General features: G+C 50.4%; 1 protein-coding gene across 1 annotated transcript; it reads left to right on the top strand.

The window, feature by feature from the left end:
• The first annotated feature begins 3,590 nt into the window (after positions 1-3,590).
• ATP6V0C (ATPase H+ transporting V0 subunit c) lies at positions 3,591-13,418 on the top strand. Its single transcript, XM_033074216.2, has 3 exons — positions 3,591-4,190; positions 11,332-11,515; positions 12,586-13,418. Exons 1-3 carry the CDS (start codon positions 4,115-4,117, stop codon positions 12,788-12,790), a joined length of 465 nt encoding a protein of 154 aa, XP_032930107.1. The 5' UTR covers positions 3,591-4,114; the 3' UTR covers positions 12,791-13,418.
• The last annotated feature ends 4,378 nt before the right edge of the window (positions 13,419-17,796 follow it).

Here is a 17,796-nt window from a genome sequence, read left to right as displayed (position 1 = left end):
ACCCTCACATCGCCCTGCAAACGTGGGTGTGCTGGTGCCAGCCTGGCAAGCGCCTGCCGTCAGGGTGAGGGGGTGAGTGCTGGTTGCTGTGGGAACAGGAATTTGGGATGTTGTGCATCCAGGCTCTGGCTCTTTGCCTTTGATGTTGTGTTCATCTCCCAGTGTGCATTGAATTTTGTTCTCTCCTTCTGTTGCCCTTTCCCTGAGGAAGAAGTACCCCTGCACCTCCACAAGGCAGAAGCAGAACTGGCATGAGAGCCTTGGTGTCCCCCCTGAGGGGTGGCAGGGGAACAGAGACATTCTGGGGAAGGCTGGGTGTGTGCAGCCACCATGGGGCCAGAACAGAGCCAGGTCTGACTGAGAGCCCCCAGCCAAGGATGCCATCGCTCCCAGGCCTGCCGGGGCCAGGAGGCACAGCTGCAGCAGCAGTGCTGCTGGTGGTGGAAATGCCACAGTGCCTTCAAACACCACTGTTGTGGAAAGGATTAAATTGTTTCTTGGGTACCTGCTGCAACTCACCAAGCATGACAGGGAGCTGGGCAAGGACACATGTGCTATCACTACTATCCAAATAGTCCTTCCCCTCCTCTGGCCCACGTGGGCTTTGTGCATCCTATCCACTCACTCCACCAATCACAGCCACACCTGGGCCAGCAGTGTGACTCCACGGGCATCTCAGGAGGATGCTTGGCACACGGTCAGGATGGTGTGAAGAGAGTGAGGAGGACTGGGCAGTCCTGGATGGATGAAAGGAGGTGGATGCTCTTGTTTCCAGCACCCAGACCTTCCCTCTGTACAAACTCTTAAGAGTGTTGGCACCAGGATGTGCAGTGGGAACCATGCTGACTCCACCATGACCTGCATGGCTCCACCTGGGTAGGAGGAGGCTAAATAAATACATGCTGCATGGAAAATGTAAAATGCAACGTTTTGAAAGGAAATTTTATTGCTTTTTTTTTAACTTTAAAAAAATCCTTGCTGTGAATCAGCAATCTCAGGTGAAACCCAAGCAATTCATTGGACCTTTAGCACTGGAGAACTGAGACCCAGAGACATTAAGTGAGTCGCAAATGAAGAGCATGGGAGGAGGAGAAGGAAGGAGAAGAGGGCTTGGCTGAAGGTGCTTGACCACAATGCAGGAACAAGAAGACTCCCAGCATCTTGCAGTTCCAAAGGGTGGAGGTAGGGAAGCTCATCCCTCAGGGCCCCACTGCTCAGCCTCTCGGAGACACGGCATCGCCAAAGCGTCACCACCACCACAACTCGTGAGCTCCCAGCTACAAGGAGGCTCTTTGTGCGCCGGAATGGCCACTCGCCGGCAGATGGAGCGAGGAGCGGGGATGGGGCCTGATGATCTGTGTGAAGCCGCCAGCCAGCGAGGGGCAGAGGGGCCGGGGTGGAGGTGGCACAGGAGGAGGAGACGGCAGCGTTCTGATGTGTGCGGCTATGGAGCTGCTCCATCGGCAGCCAGGGCTGCCCACTGGGACCCAGGAGAGGCACAGGGAGGCAGCGGGTGCAGGCATAAGGGGAAGAGCATCTTCTAGGGGTCCTTGAAATCTGCCCTGGGTCCCTGCTCCAAATACTGATGCTGCTGTAGCTCCAGTCTGTTGATGTCCTTGGGGCTTTGAAGCTCTCACAAGATAGCACCCATCACCCATGGAAAAATTCCATGGAGCAGATATTTGGGGTCGTCCCTGGAAGCTAGGATGCTCATGCCACTCTCTGTCTAGGCTCTGCACCCTGCAGGGTTCCCTCACTGCAGCCAGGCACAGTATTGGGAGAGATGCCCACTCCAGGTGAGGGCTGGTAGCAGCATGGCCAGACCCAGCCCAGGTGAGCACTAGGAGGGCACAGACCTGAATGCCAGGGTGGGATGAGGCACCACGGGCCAGGCCCCATCTCCCCTCACCAGCCCAAATCTCGTGAACAAATTGCTGATGCTGCCAGTGGCCTGCGCTGTGAAAATTCACCCAGTGACCAATTGCTCTGGACCCTAGAGGCAGGGATTGTCCCTGTGGTAGTGACTGGAAATGCTGCTAGCAGTTACAGCCACCACACAGAGTGATGACAACAATGGCCACGCTGGCAAAGAACATGTCCTGGTGTGGAAAAGCAGCAGTGAGGGGAGTGGTGATGGTGGTGGCAGTGAAGATGATTATGCTGCTGGTGGCAGATATGATGGTGGCAGTGGGTGGCATTGATGCTGGTGGTGGCAGTGATGGCAGTGGTGGTACTGCTGGTGACAGTGCTGGTGGCAGTGGTGGTGACAATGGCAGTGTGCCATGGGATGCACAGCCCCTGCACCCACCTCTGCCAGGGCTCAGGACAGTCCCCCTCTGTGGCTCTGACCCCCAGCCTGCTCCTCCTCTCTGTGCCACCAGCCAGCCCCTGCCATGTCCCCACAAAGACATGGTGACAGTCTTCCACAAGACACTCTCTCTCAGAACTAGCATGCCCTGATGCCAGTCCCCAGTACATGCCAGCCACCTCTGCCCACTGCAGTGCTAGAGCCCTTTGTGTTCAAGCATCAGCAAGGAATTTGCCAAAGTAAATCCTGTTCTCAGATTCCCTGTGGGAAAAGTGGTGTCCAGAAAAGTGGCGTCCAGAAAAGTGGCAACATGGAGGAAAGGGCCCTTGAATAATTAAGAGATCTGGTGTTATGGGACATGAAAGCTCAGCCGGATTTGTGGCAGCAGGAACTGTTAGTGAACCCCCAAATCCTGGATAACAGAATGGCATCAGCCACCCTTCCAGGATGGGCTGTAGGAGCATCCACCTGGGATGTTTTGGGATGGGGTTTGCTCAGAGGAGTGCCTGCAGGAGAGAGCAGGTGGCAGAGCCTATGGAGGGATGATGCAATGGTTCATAACCAGCCCACCTGCTCTCCTCTGGCCTAGGTGAAAGGATGGGCCAGAGGCTGGGTGTCACATACAAGGGAGCAGGATCAATGGATGGGATGGGAGTAGAACTCCAACAGATGCTACCAGTACTGGACCCTGGAAGGATGTGGAGTGCAGGGGCTGGAAGCCCCTAGAAGGGACCCCAAGCCAGCAAGGCCCCATGGGGGCAGCTGATGCCTCATGGGAAGCCCATGACAAGTCACCACAGCTCAGGCAATAGGGCTCTGACGGGGAACGGGGCACAGCATGCAGGCAAGGTACAGGGCAGGCACCACATGGCACACGGGATGTGCTGTGGAGGACACGGCACCGGGGTCATGGCACATGGGACATAGGACATGGCACGGGGGAACACGGCACATGGGATGCATCGTGGGGGATGCGGCACTGGAACACGGCACATGGACAAGGGGGTACGGGAAGCCGCGTCCTGGGGTTAGGTAACGGGCCGGGCGGTGCTGCGGAGACATGACACACGGACACGACAGAGGGACAGGACACAGGGATAGGACACACGGACACCACACACAGACAGGACAGACCCACAAGACACATGGACACGACACGAGCACCACCAGCCCGGGGCCGAGCCAGCGCCGCGTGGGCGGGGCCGTAACATGACACGCCCTTTATGCTAATGAGAGCTGAATCACGCTCAGCGGACCCCGGCCGCCGGGCAGGACGGGCCCACCTAGGCGGCGTGGAGGGGGGAGCCAGGGCAGGGGATCAGAGCCGGGCTGCCGGTGTGGCCAAACGCCGCCGCCGCGCGCGGGGGAGCCCGAGTACCGATGGGTCTCGCAGGCGACTGCGCCGCGGGAATGGGACTGAGGCCCGGGGGGGGACGGTGAGGAGCGTGCGGGCGGGCGTCCCCCCTGCAGCACGTGTGGTGTGCACCGAGGGCGGGGCAGGCGGGGGCGGTGGGTCCGATCACGTGACGGGCGGGCCGCCGCCATTTTGTCCTGCGGAGGCCGTATTTAGGGCGCAGCGCGTGCGCCGCCACCACTCCCGCCGGGACGGAGCTTCACTGACCCGGGCCTTGCCGCCGCCCGCCCCCGCCCCAGCTTCCCTCCGCCCCGCCTGCTTCCCGCCGCGCCTTCGCCATTTTGTGGCCGAGTATTGCCCGCCGAGGACCGACGCTGCGGCGGAGCCTTCCGCCTTTCCCCCGCCCTCTCGCGTTCCCACTCTAGCGGCGCCTCGGCTCGGGCCGCGCAGCCATGTCCTCCAGCACCAGCCCCGAGTACGCCTCCTTCTTCGCCGTGATGGGCGCTTCGGCCGCCATGGTCTTTAGCGGTGAGCACCGACTGGTAACCGGAGGGATTGAGAGGGTGGGGAGGAGGGAGAGCACGGTTTGGGGGAAGTGGCTTCTCTTTCTCCGTCGCTCCCCTGCCCCGGCGGGGCGCCATCGGCGGCAGGGGCTGGAATTCTTCGGGCCTGGGTGCGCGCGCCCCCCTCCCCCTCCTTTCCCCTCCCCCCCCCCGGTCCATCCGGGCTCTCTGGGGTAGCGGAGGGTCCGTGCGGTGACGTCACCGCCGGCGGAGCCCCCGGGACCACGTGACTGCGGCGGCGCCGCCCGGCCGTTCCCCCTTCCTCCGGGCAGCGGGTCGGGGGCTCCCCGGTGGCCCCGTGGGGCGCGGCGGGGGCCGGGGTGTCGTGTTCCCTGGGCTCTACCTGCCCTGGCCTCCGCGGTGGCGGCGGCGCTTCTCCCACTGTGAATCGGACGTGGTTGGTGTTTAAACCGTTCCCCAGATAACAGAAAACCAGTTTTTAATGGGATTAAATATAAACGTGCGGTCGTTTAACGAGTAGTCTGCCTCAGAGACGTTAATGCCGTTGCAGGCAATGGACGGGCTCCTGAGCTACCCCGTGAAACGGGGGTGCCGGTGCACGGTGGAAACCCTGCTCCATGGCCCTCCCTCTGCGTCTCTAGGTAGCGAGCTCATTGCGGTGTAAATTGGGTCATCCTGCGGCACTGCTCTCCCCACTGAAGGAGCACAGATGTGGGGACCATAAATACTGGCTTACAGCAGAAAGACTGTCCTTCAATGCTTTGTCTCTCAGAGCCTTGTTAAAACCTCCTGCAGAAGGCGACTGCTGTTCCTGCATAGCATTTGCTGGTCCCTGGGTGCAGACCTGCTGTTGCCTTTAGGATGTAACATGGGGAAGGCTTCAGCTGGTTTTTTTCCCAAATACAGGTGTCATAGTAATTGGGAACAAAGCAATTAGGAGCTAATCTGGCTTTCCCTTTTGAAGGCTTAGCCCACGTCTCCACAGATATGAACATACTGACTGGTCTTCATCTCCCACCTCATTTGGCTCCCTTCTAGTATTGAATTGGTTGTAGCTCAAGCTGTGTAAGTGCTCTTGAGGTGGATCTCATTGTGTTAATGTGGCCTCTGGGATGGTGGCTGGGTCTGGAGGATGGATTTGGGGAAGCTGCTGTTGATTGGTGAGTGTGGGAGATGAAATAATGCAAATGGCCAAGTGAACAGGGGATTAAAACTAGTGTTTGAGAGGAAGCTGTCTAGCCATGCTGGTTGGGCACCACGGACTGGTTTCACACCAGCCATGTTTGATAAAACAAAAGCTTGGCTGGCTGTGTTTAGTCTTGCTTAGTTTGTACCCGGTAGCAGGATGCTGATGTCCATGCTGAGTGCAGTCAGTGGCCTGCCGCCTTGGATTTCAGACCTTGTACTCGTGCTTGACAGGAAAGAATTTTCCTGAAAACTCAGTGGTTGAAATGCCATGGGAGCCAGAGTTGGGACTGCTGACCTACCTGCCACTTGGCTACTGAAGATAATGGAAGAAGAAACTAAGACCTAGTTACATGTTGGGGGAAAAAATAGTCAGCAGTTCACTGTGTTTTGCAAAATGGTCCTAAATAGTGAGCTTTCTTTTTCTGAGGAAGGCGTTTCTAGTTTCCTCTTGCAGAATGGATTTTGGAAGCAAAAGAACATGGCTGTCTGGCTTTAGACACTAGGTTTGTGACATGTGAGTGTGCTTCAGCTGAAACATCAGTGAGGGATGCGGGCTTGAGTCAGCGCTTTACCAGCAATTTGGAGTGGTGCTGGCTTGTGTGAACCAGCAGGGAAGTCTTTCCTAGAAGCTGCAGCATGACAGCATGGTGCTGTGGAATTGCAAAGGGAAGGTTTGAGTAGGGGAATGCAAAGTCAATGCATAAGCTGTATTGATGAAGGTTTGGTATCCATCATGTTGCAGCTGGTTTGGGAGAGGTCCTTGATGCAGAATCTGTGTCAGATAATCCTGGATTCAATGAACTCGGAGGTCTTTCCTGACCTCAATAATATTGTAATACTGGCAGGTTTGAGCCATGCAGGTGCTCTTGCCAGGGCTAGTGATGGGTTCAGGCACTAGGCACTAGACAACAGGTAACAGATACTGCCAATGGGAAGTTATTTCTTAGGTGTCTCTTCAGTGAAGCAGTTTGTATTTTTAAGGCAGTTATAGCAGAGGTGTCAGGATAAACTAAAGCTTGCAGTATTGTGTAGCTTTTTTTACAGGCATGTGGCATCACAGCATGTTCTGATGTTAGTTGTTAAAAAAACACCCTGGTTTTGAAGTAAGGAGCTAAATCTGGACAAGCAGTGTAAAACTCTAAAATTGTCCTGGATCAGTGTTAATTAGTGCAGTGGTCATGTCTGACTCATGCAGTATCTTAAGATCACATTCTTGTGGAGCTTGTAGTTCCAAGACATGTTTCTAGTAAACATGTTCAGGTTCTGTACTGTCCAGGCTAGTTTGATGTGAAAACAAGCAACTTTGAGCTGTCCTGTGTAATGTGTGAGCATTACTTGCTGATGGTAAATAGATAGCAGAGCTTGTTCTGGTCTGCAAGAGACAAGAGCAGGCTGCTGTGACCTTGGCCATCTTTGAGCCTGTCTGGTTAATTGCAGATTACAACTTGTTCTCATTGCTGCAGTTCCTTATTTCCCATGAGTGAAATGGGATGGCTCAGGTGCTGTTGAGTGATTCAATTATTGTAGCTTTTTCATGTGATTTGAGCACACCAGAATGGACATGTGTGATATTGGGCAAAGCTGTCTGCTTCTGTGTCTGCTGGTGCTCCGTGCAAAGCTGTCACAAGTGTGCCTACTGTGCCCTCCATGGTGAGAGGAGTTGTCCTTTTGCCTGAACTCCAGCTGGGCATTCGGTGTCTTCAGTACCTGCTGCACTGCCAAGCAACTGGAAAATTCCTCATGAGCACACTTTTAACCAGCAGTGTTAAAGTAGTCCTGTGTCTTCTCATTTTTGCTGCAGAGCCAATGATATGCTACTTTTCTTTTAAACTAGGGCTTTAGATATTATAGCAGTTGGTTGACTTTTAAGGACCCTCCATGATGAAATAACTGACTCAAACCTGAAGCTTGATGCAGCTGACAACCCTGCACAGTCTGATTCCAGAAGGTATCATGACTATAAACAACTTGTATCCTCAAAGACAAATGATACCTGGGCTTCCCAAAATACTGTCTGAGAGGTGGGGAGGTAGAACAGGAGAGCTACTTGCAGATAAAAACGAAATGGCAGAATGCAACTAGAGGTAATTTTCTGCTCCAAATGAGGGTGCTTGTGATGTGGGCAGGTATGTGAGCTACCAGACTGTCTGCAGTAGAGATTAGCTTAAGCCTTCATCCTTAACAGCAGGTAAAGCAGTGGATGACTAAGACCTAAGTGCTGTAACAGAAGTGAGGTAGGCAATATTTCTACGGCTTGAGAATGGGAGAAGGCATCTCAACAAGGGCATCATTTCTTCTCAATAAATGCCAGTCTTGGGAGCATCTGAAAATGAGATGGATCATGAGTATAAACCATTGGCTTTGCAGAATGTGGCTTAAGCAGTTATGCTGCAGTTTGTACATCGGCTTCCTAATGGATCCCTGTGTCACCCTGGAGTCTTTACACAACCTGCAGGTACTTCCCCTCTGGTGGGAGCACTGTGAGCAGCAGTGGATATGAATGAATACTGCCTCAAAACTTCTTGGCTAGTTTCCTTTTTTCTTTTTTAGAACTGTCTTCTTCCATCTCCATCTGGTTGCACACAGATGTTGCAAGGTGAACAACATCCCAGTCTGCCCAGGCTGTGTGGTACTTGTTGAAACAATGGTTTATAACAGTGTGAGCTTCTCCAGTGAGGCATAAGTGACTGCATTTGCTTCCTTCAAACTGTGAATCCTGTGAGCACAAGGCTTTGGGTCAAGCTGCTCTGGCCACAGGAGTGTCTGCTGGGTGCGGGCAGGAGAACCTGGGCTGTCCCATGCCACATCGATGGAGCAGCAGAGCTGTGGGTGCTGCTGAGTGCTCTGAGCTCCACCGAGACCTGCTGGTTGGGAAGGGGTCTTGCTAAGTGGTGTAACACACTGCTCTCTGCCAGTCAGTGCCTGGAATACACTGGTCACCCAATTTGTGAACTGGTCATCTTTAAGGTGTTGGAAGGGAGCCTGTATGATGATAAAGATACATAACGAGTGGCTGGATGCAAGGAGCTGCTTTGCTGCTTGTAGAAGGACAAGCCTGTGCTCCATGGTATAAGTGCTTTACCAAACTTATAAAATCAAAGAGCTCTGTGTGCTGCATCAGACAATCCAGAGTGCCAATTGGAGCGGCTCTTGGGCAGTTGACTGGCAGCTCCTATATTTTCCTTGGTCTGCTATTACAGCAATGTCTAAAGGAGCTGGTGATGTGTTGAGCTCTCAGATGTACTGACCCAAGGGTACAAGGCCTGCCAGTCTTGGAGAATTTTTGATAGTGCTGTAGACTGACAGTGCCAGGCCTGGTAGAAATACCCACACCCTTACATTATGGAAGAGCAAAAAGCTGTCCCTAATCTTGAAACAGGTGACTCACTAAAAGGTTCAGAGTCTACAGCTTCCTGTAGGGCAGCTTTGCTGTTTACCTCTCGGGTTTTCATTGGGAAACAGGCTTCAGCCAGTGTGATGGGAATTTGCATAAGTTCCAGTACAGTTCTGGGCAGAGCAACCGGGTTTTTCCAGGAGTATCCATTACTGTAATCTGAGGTGGAGCTGTTCGGTGTGGTGGGGTTGGAGGGGGCAGGGCCAACTTGTGGGAAGCAACCTGTTTCTTTGGAAGTGTCCAGGTTGCTGGCATGGCAAAGCAAGGACTGTACTTGACGTGGATGTTGCCTCTAACGTTTTTCCAGCCTTTTAAGAACAACCTGTTCAGGGATGAGTGGGTGTTTGTGATTTGGTGCCTGTCTGCTCCCAGGGTAGCCTGCCTACTGCAAAGGGCAGCCCATTTGATAATTAGTTTTAAAAGGCTCCAGAAGCAAGTGCTTCTCCCAGATGGTCTTTCATGCTTGCTGTGATGGTAACCAGTGGTATCCTAATTGGAAATCTGACTTTTTTTACTAGCTCACTTCTAATGCAGGGGAATTCTGCATGTTAGTGCTCTGGAAATCTGCCTTATCATGGTGGGACATGAAAGGAATCTCTGACTGTGAATGGACCAAATGCTGCTGGAGTGTGTGTGGCTGATTCTGAGCTTGTTCCTGGGCTGAGCCTGTCTGAATGTATCAACTGGTGAAACTGGATCTGTACTACTGGATCTCTTGACTTGGAAAGCTCCTCACAGCCCCTTTCTGTATCAAGGAGGTGACTTGGGTATCTGATTTAACTGCAAGGTTACTCTTATTGGTGTGTGATCTGACTGAGCAGAGTTACCTGCTGGAGCTGGAAAAGATTGGTTCTGATGCTGGGACTGCCCTTGATCTGAAGAACAGAATGCTGGCAGAGCCCTATGGAAAGCTGTGGCCAGTGGTTTGACACTACTGCCTATCTGGCAAGTGACTGTCTAGTTTACACTTGATCCTGGAGCTGCACAGCCTCACTCCCTTTATCACTTTTAAAGAGACTGATATGGTGAGGTCCCAGGCAGCATATCCTCCCTCAGTCCTGAGGGGGAGGGCATTTTGGCCCTAGGAGCAGTATATAAATCAACTCTGTCAGTTCAAGGAGTAAATCAGGTATTTCACAAGGGAGTTAACTTTTGAAACAGGCTTACTGGGAGTAGGTGGTCTTGAATGATGTGCATTGCAACTTCTCTTTATTGTAACATCATTGAACTTTTAAATGGCACAATTCCTGATTAGAGACCAGCATAGATTTCTTCTCTGGTGAACTAGATATGTGGAGTGCTTCTCCACACACCAGGTAAATGTTTTGACAGGCCTACCTCCTTTAAGGTAGTGTTTGGAGGTTGCTTGTTCTCTGTGTTAGAGGTGGGGGAGCTGGATGAGCTGATACCAAAAACCTGGAGTCTTGGTGTGTAGCAGAGATACAGCTTTTGCCCAATTTCCAGTGTATGCCACAGAGATGTCCTCAAACCTTGTTCACTGAGATTTGGGAAAACATGTAACATACTATTCCAATCAGTCAGGGATATTTAAATGTAGCATATGATGTGCTTCAGTTGTTCAGACCTGCTGCAAGGTGTAGAGGAGGTGTGCAGGAACATTGTAAAGGTGTCCATAGCCCAAAACTGAGTGGCTGTGCCACTAGAGGCTGCATCATGGTGGGAAGCAGGTAAGGTCTTTGCTAATTTGCCTGTAATACTGGGATAATGTCAAAGATGCAAGGACAACTTGTGAGGCTACTGAAGTGCTGTAAAGCTGCCTTGTAAGGTGCTGGAGATGTCTCTTGTTTGGGGAGGTGGTAAAGGCTTCCTTGGGAGTGGATGTGCCAACCTCTGAAGCTCTGTGTGGCCACCAGTGGGAGTTCAGTAGAGGTTCAGTGACATCTAAGACCTGTAATGTGAAGACAGTAAACATAGGCTTTCTATGAAACTGTGTTTAAAACAAGTTCAAGGCATAAGATCTGGCCTCTTCTGAATGAGAACTTTTCTCCAAGGAATGATGTGGAGTAATATTTGAGTTGGTTTCTGTCTTAGTGTGTCTAATGAAGCTGCAATGGCACATTTAACTCCAGGGCCATACCATAGGCAAATGGGTTTTGTCGGAGAAAGGCCCCATGAAGGAGATCTGGGCATCACTTTAGGTGGCTCAGCTCTCAGCTGTGTTCTGATGGGGTATACAGATGTGCTGTGTTGAGCCTTGCAGTGTGGACTCTGGGAGGGCACAAATGCTGGAATTCCCCTTGGGACTTTGGGGTTTTGGCTCCTAAGCAGGGGCATGGATGGCTGCTGGGGTGTGCCCTGCTGTGAAGCTGGCCTGGAAAGATGTTCTGCTATCAGTAGTATTTGAACAGCACCTCTTAAGGCATCTTTGGAGTAGGACTCTGGGTAGGTCACTTCCTCATCCTTTAGGGGAATATTCCTGGTTGTCATGTGACTGTGTTGGTTTTGCACAATCCTTCCTTGTGCTGACTTAACTGTTCTAACTGCAGCCTAGTGGAAGACGTGGTATTTAGGGATGTGTCTAATGCATTTTTTTCTCTTCCAGCCTTGGGAGCTGCATATGGAACAGCAAAGAGTGGCACAGGTATTGCAGCCATGTCTGTCATGAGGCCTGAGCTGATCATGAAGTCCATTATCCCTGTGGTCATGGCGGGTATTATAGCAATCTACGGCCTCGTAGTGGCAGTGCTCATTGCCAATGCCCTCTCACCTGAAATCACGCTATTCAAGTAAGTTTCTGCATCTGGTGATTCTGTTTGACTGTCTTGTCACTGTTTGATGCTCTGTGTATGGGTGGCTCAAGGCCACTGGAAGGGCTGGCAGTGTTAAATGCTGCTGGGTTAGGCTTAGAAGCACAGGCTAGATTCCAGCTGTTGTGCTGGATGCCTCACCCATGGTGGAGCAGCCTGCTCAGTTGGCTGTACTGGCTGTCACAGATCAATCAGACTGCTCATGTGCTGGGGCTGTGGTTTGAAAGAAGCTGAGTACAGGCAGCACTGGGATAGGAAGCAAAGCTTGTGTCATGGTACCAGACTCTAGACTTGGATGCACAGGTATTTCCAATACTGTCCAAATAGTTCTACTGTTGCCTGGGAGATGCCAGTGAATAATTAATATTGCCTTTGCTTTATGTGCTGGTAAATCAATCCTTGAGCTGTACATTGGGCCTCTATAGCAGCTACAGTCTGCAACTTAATCTGCTCTTGGCTTCTGAGAACAGCTGTAACTGGTGTGATTGAGGCCCCCCTTCTTGGAATTAAACAGTGCTGCTGAAGTGTTGCTGTACAGGCTGTACCTAATGAGCAGTGTGCTTGGCCAAACAAGACATGGTCTAAAAGAGCAGATACAAACGGTCCTTTGTAATTACCAGGTGGGTGGACACTGATAGGGACTACTACTCTCCTGAGAAAACCAGACCATTCCTGCCCAGCTTCAGTGCAAGACACCTAGATGTGCTGTGGCTGAATATAAGGTTGCTAAAGGTTGGAGATAAGTAACTACTAACAGGCTGCACAGCACTGTGGGACAGGCAGGCATTGCTGCAAGTGCTAGTAAGTGCTGCTGACAGCACACTGAGCCTGCTGGTGGACAGGTGAACCCAGTAACTCAGTTTGGTGTATGAGCCACACATGAATATCAGGTGAAGATCCTTCACTGCTGCCTGTTTCTTTAAGTATCAGAGTTGGGAGTGTCAGTAAGCATCTGCTTTGAAACACACTGGACTTGTTGAAAGAGTTAGGGGCCTAAGGCTGGGTGTCCTGTTCCTTGCCACTGAAACTCTTCCATCTCTGTCCCACAGGAGCTTCCTTCAGCTGGGTGCTGGCTTGAGCGTGGGTCTCAGCGGTCTGGCTGCTGGCTTTGCCATTGGCATTGTGGGCGATGCAGGTGTCCGGGGCACAGCACAGCAGCCCAGGTTATTTGTGGGGATGATCCTCATTTTGATCTTCGCTGAAGTCTTGGGTCTCTATGGCCTCATTGTTGCCCTTATCCTCTCCACGAAGTAAATGTTGCAGTATGATGTAAAGAGATGTAACAAATCTACATTTATCAAAAAAAAAAAAGCTCCAGAATGAAAATGGTTTCTCCAATGTGTACAGTTGTCCCAATTTGGTAGTTGATCTCTTGTAAATGCGCAATATATGTTAGTGACTCGTCTGTCCTGTGTGTACTTCAATATTAACTTGGATGGGCTGCTCCAAGCCTGCTGCACGGCTTGGGGTGGCCTGTGTGCAATTTTCCACCCATTGCTGTTAGTATTTTATGTATAAATATGAACTAGAAATGTAATTTTTTCTCTTCACTGGATGTTTATTTATAAAAGACTTGACATGTTCATACATCTATGGAGCAAGGATTTTCAATTTCCCATGCTATATATATTAATCTTATATATAGGTAGATTACACTGTGGGGTCAATTGTAAGTGCAGAGAATTCCTTGGATGTAATTTTGATTCTAAAGATTGCTGTAGTGTCCTGGTATTGGAGTATGAGAATTTTGTGTTTTATTACAGCAATTGTTGGAAACACTCCTGTGTTTCAATAGTAACTGCATATGCTCCGGCATCAGTCGTGCACCCAGTGTTGGGTTACAAACTTCTACCATGTTTCCAAATAAAATTTCCTCACTACATTGCTGTAATGAGTCCCTGGCTCTGATTTCCAGCTGTTGCCGCTCCTTTGGGAAGCGGGGATGAGGTTCCTGAAGTGACTGGCAAGCATGCCGGAGTGATGCTTCCAGTTCTACCACAACTTTCCCTTTCTCCTGGGCCATGGCAGTGTGGTTCCCAGCTGCTGCCATGGGTCATATTTGTGGTCAGCAGGGATGTGGGGCTGTGCTCACCTTGATCACATCTGGCTCAGTGTGGTGCTCTGTAACCAGGGGGCAAGGAGCTGCAGCCTGCACCAAGGGCCAGGGAGAAAGGCTGCAGCCTGTGATCAGGAGAGGAGCTGCCTTGTCAGGGAACAAGCAATAATTGCCTCTGAAGTACCGCAACAAAATGGCTTCAGTCAAGAATTTTTGTTTTTATATTGTTGAATCACAGGACCATTTGAGCTGGGAGATTATGCTGCTGTAGCTACCAAGTGTTGGAACAGCCTCCTCTGGCCTGAGGATTTGAATGCTGCCAAGTTTATATGGGAAATGTATTGGACCCTTTCAGTGGTAAAGCTTTTGGTCCCAGTTAGCACTGGGAAGTCTGTAGCTTGGAGAGCAGAGCCAAATTTCAAGTCAAAATGTCACTACTCAGATATCTGATGCTAGCAGTGCTGATGCATGTGGAGGAATGGGTCACCTGTTTGGGCATGAAAGTGTGTACATGTGTTTCACCAAGATACCTGTTCAGTGAGTGGTGCAAGTACCATGGATAACTGTGGCCAAGAACATAAGCAATTCACTGAAGCTGTTTGGAGCTTCTAACCTGGCAAGGGTGTTGCCCAGGCCTGGTGCCACTCTGTACCTTCTGGGCATTCAGGAGGCTGTAGAAAGGAGCCAGTCATCCTGTCAAGGTCAACAATAATTAACAAAGGAGGGGGCTTATTTTTTTGCTGTTGCTAAAACACTCATCTCTCTGCAGTCACCTCTCAGTGGGCTGGGCTGGCTTGGTTTTGCTTGGCAAGGGCTTTGCCTCGTGACACTGTGAGCGGAGATGGTGGGACTGTACAAGAGGTGTAAGCTGACTGAAGGAAAATCCAATGTGCCTGCTGAAGTAGTAGCCAGGGGTTAGAGAAATTCCTGATCTGAATAGTTTTGGTCATTCTTTTTACCAGCAAAAGTAGTCGACTAAATCTCTGAATTAGGCTTTCCCCAGGGATCATAAAGGTTTATGAAATTTGTAGGTTAATTGTATCTCACACTGACTGCAGAGGGAGGCCTTCCTGGGTACAGTGTGACAGCTTGCAGCTGGAGTATGAATCCCAAACCCAGACTCCAGAGAGGATGCTGCATCCAGCTTGTAGCTCTGGTGAGAGGAATTGAATTTGGCAAGTCGGATTGTGTGGAGAATAGGAGAGGGTCTTGGTTGGGGCTGCAAGTATGCTGAACATCTGGCTTTACTTTCTGTAAGGGGACCCTACTGACACTCCTTTTGCCAATTGACAAAAACGTGAAAATTGCATTTAAGAGAGACCTAAATGCACTCATCTCTAAGGGAAATAAGTGATTGAAAGGCCCCCTGTTCCAATCACCCCTAACGTCGCTTGTAGGTTGGTGACGTCATGCAGAGACTGTTAATAGGTACTTGCAGAACTAATGCAGGGAAAAATCTCTCAAATGGCATTTTGCTTCACCTCTTAGAGTATGACACCTTTGTCATTAATATATGTAAACCCATGCAAGAAGAACAGAGCTGGGGTGAGCATGGATTGGGGGAGGATCACTTTGTGCCAAGTACCTACAAATATGTCCAGAGTCAAATTAACAACAGTCTACACATACTGCCTCAGCCATGACAGTGATGCTCTTAATCCTCTGTGATGGCTCCTGGCTGAGAAGTCACATTTCAAGTCCTTCACTGGTGCTATTGCATCAGCACATTTCTCAAATAGTTTGGGGCATTAAGAATATGAGGCGCCTTTGGGGTTTTTGAAATTCCTTTACTACCAGAGTATGGCAGCTCAGAGAAGGCAGCTGAGCTTCATCCTAGCTGGCAGGGATTGACTTGGTGGTTGGTTTGGAAGAGGGAAAAGGGGTGGCTGTGCCAGTACTGCCATGGTGCTGTTGTGCTCTGTGTGTGGCTGGGAGTGCTGCAGTGAGTCAGCCGAGAGGGGAGAGGAAAGGAGCCTCTGCAGCAGCGGCAGCAGCATAGGGACAGGGCTATCTGCAGTCGGTGCAGGCTCGGGAGGTTCAGGACCTGCTGCCAGCACAGTGCCTCCACAGAGCCTGCTGACCTTGTTCTTTGTTAACTCTTTCACACTGATTTTTGTTTTTTCCCAAAGGCTCCAAATTTTTTTTCACTGCTATTGGAGAAGCATTTTTAAGCAATCTCTGATTGCTCAGAGATCTTGGGAGATCTGACATAGTAGAGAAGCATGGAAAGTAGTAAGCTTTGGGGAAATAAAAACATTATTATGAGAAACTGATCCCCAGAAACCCAGTCGCTCTTTTCAGTTACAGAGTAACAGCAGAGCTAATGACTACAGCTCTCAGTAAACCTTGTTTTCTTCCCAGGCTGGTCAAGGGGATACTGATTGTAGGGCATTCTGCTCTTTCAGCCAGCTGTACTCTCCAAACTATCACTGTGCTCAGGTGAGAATTACTTGTCTCTGATGCACAGGACTTGCAACTTCTGGCCTTGGTTTTACACCTATTAACCATTTTTTTCTCCTGATTAAACCCAGTTTAATGATTAAATTAAACCCAGAGCAAGTCTTTGCAATGCTACTTGCCCTAGAGTGGGAATTTTCTGTTTCAGTTGTATCCCAAAATGCTTCTCTATTTTTGTTCCTGCTAAAGGTAATAAATGCTGTTACTTTTCTCTGCAAGACACTTCAGTGAGCTCCTGAGAGCTGCAGCTTTGCAACTCGTATCAGTGGTTTTCAGTGCAGCTGGTTCTTGTGTCACAGCACAAAAGCACACAGGGAAAAATCCTGCCCTGACCTCACAGCATTTAGGGACCAAGGCTTTTGGGGCCCACACTGTACCTACAAGGTACCTACAGAACCCTGACAGCTCTCTCTGACCTGAGAGAGCACAAGCTGGGCCGGGCACAGCTCCTGGAGAACTGGTGGCTTGTCTTTGCCATTTTCTTTTTTTTTTTTTCTGCCCTCACCACAGGATCAAGTCTGGCTCTTTGGGATTCATCAAGGGGATACCAGGACTGTGTAAGTTCTGGGGCCTTTTCTGGCACTTTGAACTGCCCTTTCTATGCTGTTACACCTGTGCTTTCTTCCTTTGCCTTTGGCAGAGGGGAAAAGGGTGACTTTAGTGACAGAGAGTGAATTCAGTCACCCTCCTAATGGCTGTCTGCATGAGCTAGGCTGAGGGACAAATCTTGGGAGATCATGTACTGATCAAGACTGGCAGTTTTTTCTAAGCAGCTTCTGTGGCTCCTGTGTGCCTTGGGACAATTTCTTGCACATCTTTGTCCATGCTTGTGAAAATCAGAAGACAAGGCTATATTTCAACAGCCCCTCACCCTCATGCAGCAGCAGTGTTAGCCCCAGCCCTGCTCCTGCAGCTGCTCCATGTGCTCCCCAGCTCCTCCCAAGTGCGCAGGTACAGCTGCTCTTGCTGCCAGGCAGTGAACCTAATTTGGGAATTGAGCCAGGTTAAAAGTAACTCAACCTGAAGGAAAAAAAACAAACAGGTTTGCTAAAGAAAATGCAAGCAAAACTACAGCCTGTGATTCCCTCTGCCTGTTACTGGGTCAGTGAAGAGAAAGAATATAGAATTATTATTAGAGGAGTGTGCAGTATTGGCGATGCAAGATGGGGTTAATTAATTACCGAGAAATAAAAAGAACATCCAAAGGAGTAAGACTTTAGCAGTACGTGCCATAAGCTGGGCTGGATGATGTACCTGCAGCCTTGAGGAGCAGATTCCCATTGCTGGGCACAGGCTGTCAGTTCTCCCAGCATTGCAGACAGGAGGTGTCAGTGCTCTGATCCAGGCTTGGAATTGGCAGCCGGAGGAAGCCTTGGATCTATGGGGCTGGAGGGTTCTCAGGTGAAGCTCTGTTACTGCTCCAGGTGGGCCCAAGGCAGGATATTTATAGTGGGCATTTGTATCTGTGCAGTCAGTATTTGCCTTTACCTCAGCATCTCTTCCACTGCCAGCTAGAGTTACTGTCACAGCCCTGTCAGCTTGTGTGTTCCTGGGGAAGGGACCTGTTTTGGCCACAGGCAGTTTGGGTGCCATGCAAATTCGGTTTAGCAGCTTGGATGGGTCCTTTCTTCTTCACAGACAGATAAGCAGGGTTGAGAGCTGTTTTTAGGATCCATCTTCTCAACTTCTAATTTTGGGGTCTCCTCAGCTCCACCTGTATGAAGCTAAAAGTAATTCCCAGCAATAC

Source organism: Catharus ustulatus, chromosome 16 (genome assembly GCF_009819885.2).
Source record: "Catharus ustulatus isolate bCatUst1 chromosome 16, bCatUst1.pri.v2, whole genome shotgun sequence".
Lineage (NCBI taxonomy): Eukaryota > Metazoa > Chordata > Aves > Passeriformes > Turdidae > Catharus > Catharus ustulatus.
The sequence above is the reverse complement of the archived record's forward strand: the minus strand, read 5'-3'. Positions and strand labels throughout refer to the sequence as shown.